This window comes from Haplochromis burtoni, unplaced genomic scaffold (assembly GCF_018398535.1).
Source record: "Haplochromis burtoni strain Fernald_Lab_line unplaced genomic scaffold, NCSU_Asbu1 Contig_1713, whole genome shotgun sequence".
In the NCBI taxonomy this organism is placed as follows: domain Eukaryota; kingdom Metazoa; phylum Chordata; class Actinopteri; order Cichliformes; family Cichlidae; genus Haplochromis; species Haplochromis burtoni.
The window spans coordinates 18,394-20,824 of NW_024584074.1; the positions used below are offsets into that span (position 1 = coordinate 18,394).

A 2,431-nucleotide genomic window follows, 5' to 3' on the forward strand; every position below is an offset into this window, starting at 1 on the left:
ACTTTAATTTATATATTTTATCTTATTCTTTCCCAGTTAAATTTACCCTTCAGTCTAATTTGTGTTGTACAGTTATTTCATTTTTAACTTTAATTTTTATATTTTATTTTATATATAAATAAATTTGACCTTGACCTTGAAGCCTCATCAGTAATGGTCTCAGTAGAAGGGTGGCCATGAAGAAGCCATTCTTAAGAAAAGGAAGTAGATGGAAAGGCTCTATAATTTCCTCTGAAAGAAAGAACATATTGTGATAAATTACACAAGAACTGGATTGATTAGTGGCAACAGGTTTTATTTGAACGAAAAATGCCAGTTCGTTTTTTCGTGTCTAATCTTGTCAGTGCCAGTGAAATCCCAATATCTGCTCTCTGTACAATTAGTTCATGTCTATTTATGTAAAGCATTTCTAGTGGGGTTTTTGAGGACTTTGGCAAACAGAGAAATGAAATAGAAATATCTAAGTACAGTGTCATTTATTTAACACCCTCCCCAGTGTTTTTCATTTCTCTTCTCGAGCACCCCGCCTCTTCCTCCACAGTAACCTCTGAGTAGGTTTTTTTTTTTTTTTTAAATTAAATGAATTGGATTTTACATGACTCCTGTAGTGTTTTTAGTGTATGTAGTGTACATATTTTTTCCCATTATCAGGTTAACATTGAGATTAACTTGTAATTCATGTCTAATGAGCATTACAGTCTGGGGATTATTATTTATGATTAGCATTAATATATCACAGAAAAAGTATCTTTAGATTTATCAAATTAATATCTCTCTGACTTTTAATCTTTGGTTTTGTCTATGCCTGCAGAAGCGAATAAGAAAGGAAAACAAGAATGGCTGGAAAGAGTGAAAAGAGAATTTCAAAATGGCCCACTTGCATCAAATGTTGTGTTTGTCCTTATTTTGACGGTCCTGGAAAGGTTGGTGCAGACAGAGTTTGAGTGCCCCTGTAAAGGGACATACTTGAATGGTGGGTTTGTGGCTACATTCTTCATCATTCCTGGAATCTTGGCTTATGTGCTGATGGCTTCAATGCAAGAACTGAAGTGCTCACGTGACACAGACAATGCAAAGCGATTCTTTCACTGCTGTGTCCCTACATTTGTGTGGATGATCTTGATGCTCTTTGATGGCAGCTACTTTTCTTGTGGAATGACTGACTGGTCAGGCAGGTATGTAACTGCTGACAAAGCTGCCCCACTGAAGTGGTGTGAACCAGAAAATGGTACCTTATATCAGGATAGACTGAACAAATCTCAGGACTGGTACTTTCTCTCTCAGGTAAGTAAACTCGTTTTTTTTAAAGTGGTGTGGTGAGAATGTGATATGTGAAATGAGGTAATTTGTTTCCTGTGGTAATACAACATTTATGACAGGTTTGATTATAAATGTTTTGTTTTTTCCCATTGTTTATCACTGTTCTTTGTTTTAGTGGGCTGGGCTTGCCTTGGTCTTGGTCTTGACTTTGGTCTTCCTGATCATAAAATGCATCATAAATACATCTCTTGAACAAGAGCAATCCAGTACTCCTTCAGAAAGTGACTCTGGTCCATGTGTTCCCCCAGGTACCTGTTCACTTTAACCTGCATGCAGTAGAAATATTAACAATGATTCATAAATTACAATTTACAACTTGTTTTTGTCTTTACATTTCATTTATACATGTCATGTATTTCACACACAAAAAGTATGATTGGAATGTTAAGATTACACTGCATGTTTATCTGACATTGATGCCTGTATTGTATATTACTTTAAGTGATAATGAGAAATGATTGATTGTGCTTTATGCTTTGGTGTGCGCACATGTGCTGGCAGGGGTGCAGGGGAGGAAGGTGATGATTCTAAAGCCCCATGAGTAACATTCAATTAGTTGTTGTTGTTATTATTATTATTATTATTATTATTATTATTATTGTTGTTGTTGTTGTTGTTGTTGTTGTTATTACCATGAAAATTAATAACTTATCACCATAAAGTAATGTTTGCTTCACAAGGTACTTATAAACATGTTTGTTTTCTAGCATTAGTTTTGTTTTCTGTTTGGCAACAAAGGATAAAATCAAGTCAGCATCTGACCCTTCCTCCCCCCTCCTTATTTCATGATTTGGTTTGCTCCAGGTGTAAGCGCTCCTAGCTGACTGAGCTCTAGAGCTGTACCTCTGCAAGAGAAAGAGACACTAGCTTTGTTAAAAGTAAAGTCTGTGTTTCAAAAAAGAAAAGTGACACACGTAAAAATTACATTCATAGAAAGTCTCCATGAAAGATTCTCCTAGTGTTAGTTAGCTTAATTTCTACACATATAGTTCTTACACACACACTGGGCATTCTGGACATTGTTTTCACTTCATCACTTAATCACTTTAAGCATATTTGCACTGCACAAGACATAATGTGGATTGCACAACACTGGTCACTACATTCTTCA

General features: G+C 35.5%; 1 protein-coding gene across 2 annotated transcripts in view; it reads left to right on the forward strand.

Annotated features, from left to right (window-relative positions):
• The window catches only part of LOC121813451, an 11,011-nt gene that overhangs the window by 6,663 nt on the left and 1,917 nt on the right, over positions 1 to 2,431 (forward strand). For both annotated transcript variants that reach the window (XM_042217234.1, XM_042217235.1), the window contains exons 2-3: positions 812 to 1,284; positions 1,436 to 1,568. In XM_042217234.1, the coding sequence (XP_042073168.1) occupies positions 812 to 1,284; positions 1,436 to 1,568 (606 nt within the window). The remainder of the gene's footprint in view (positions 1 to 811; positions 1,285 to 1,435; positions 1,569 to 2,431) is intronic.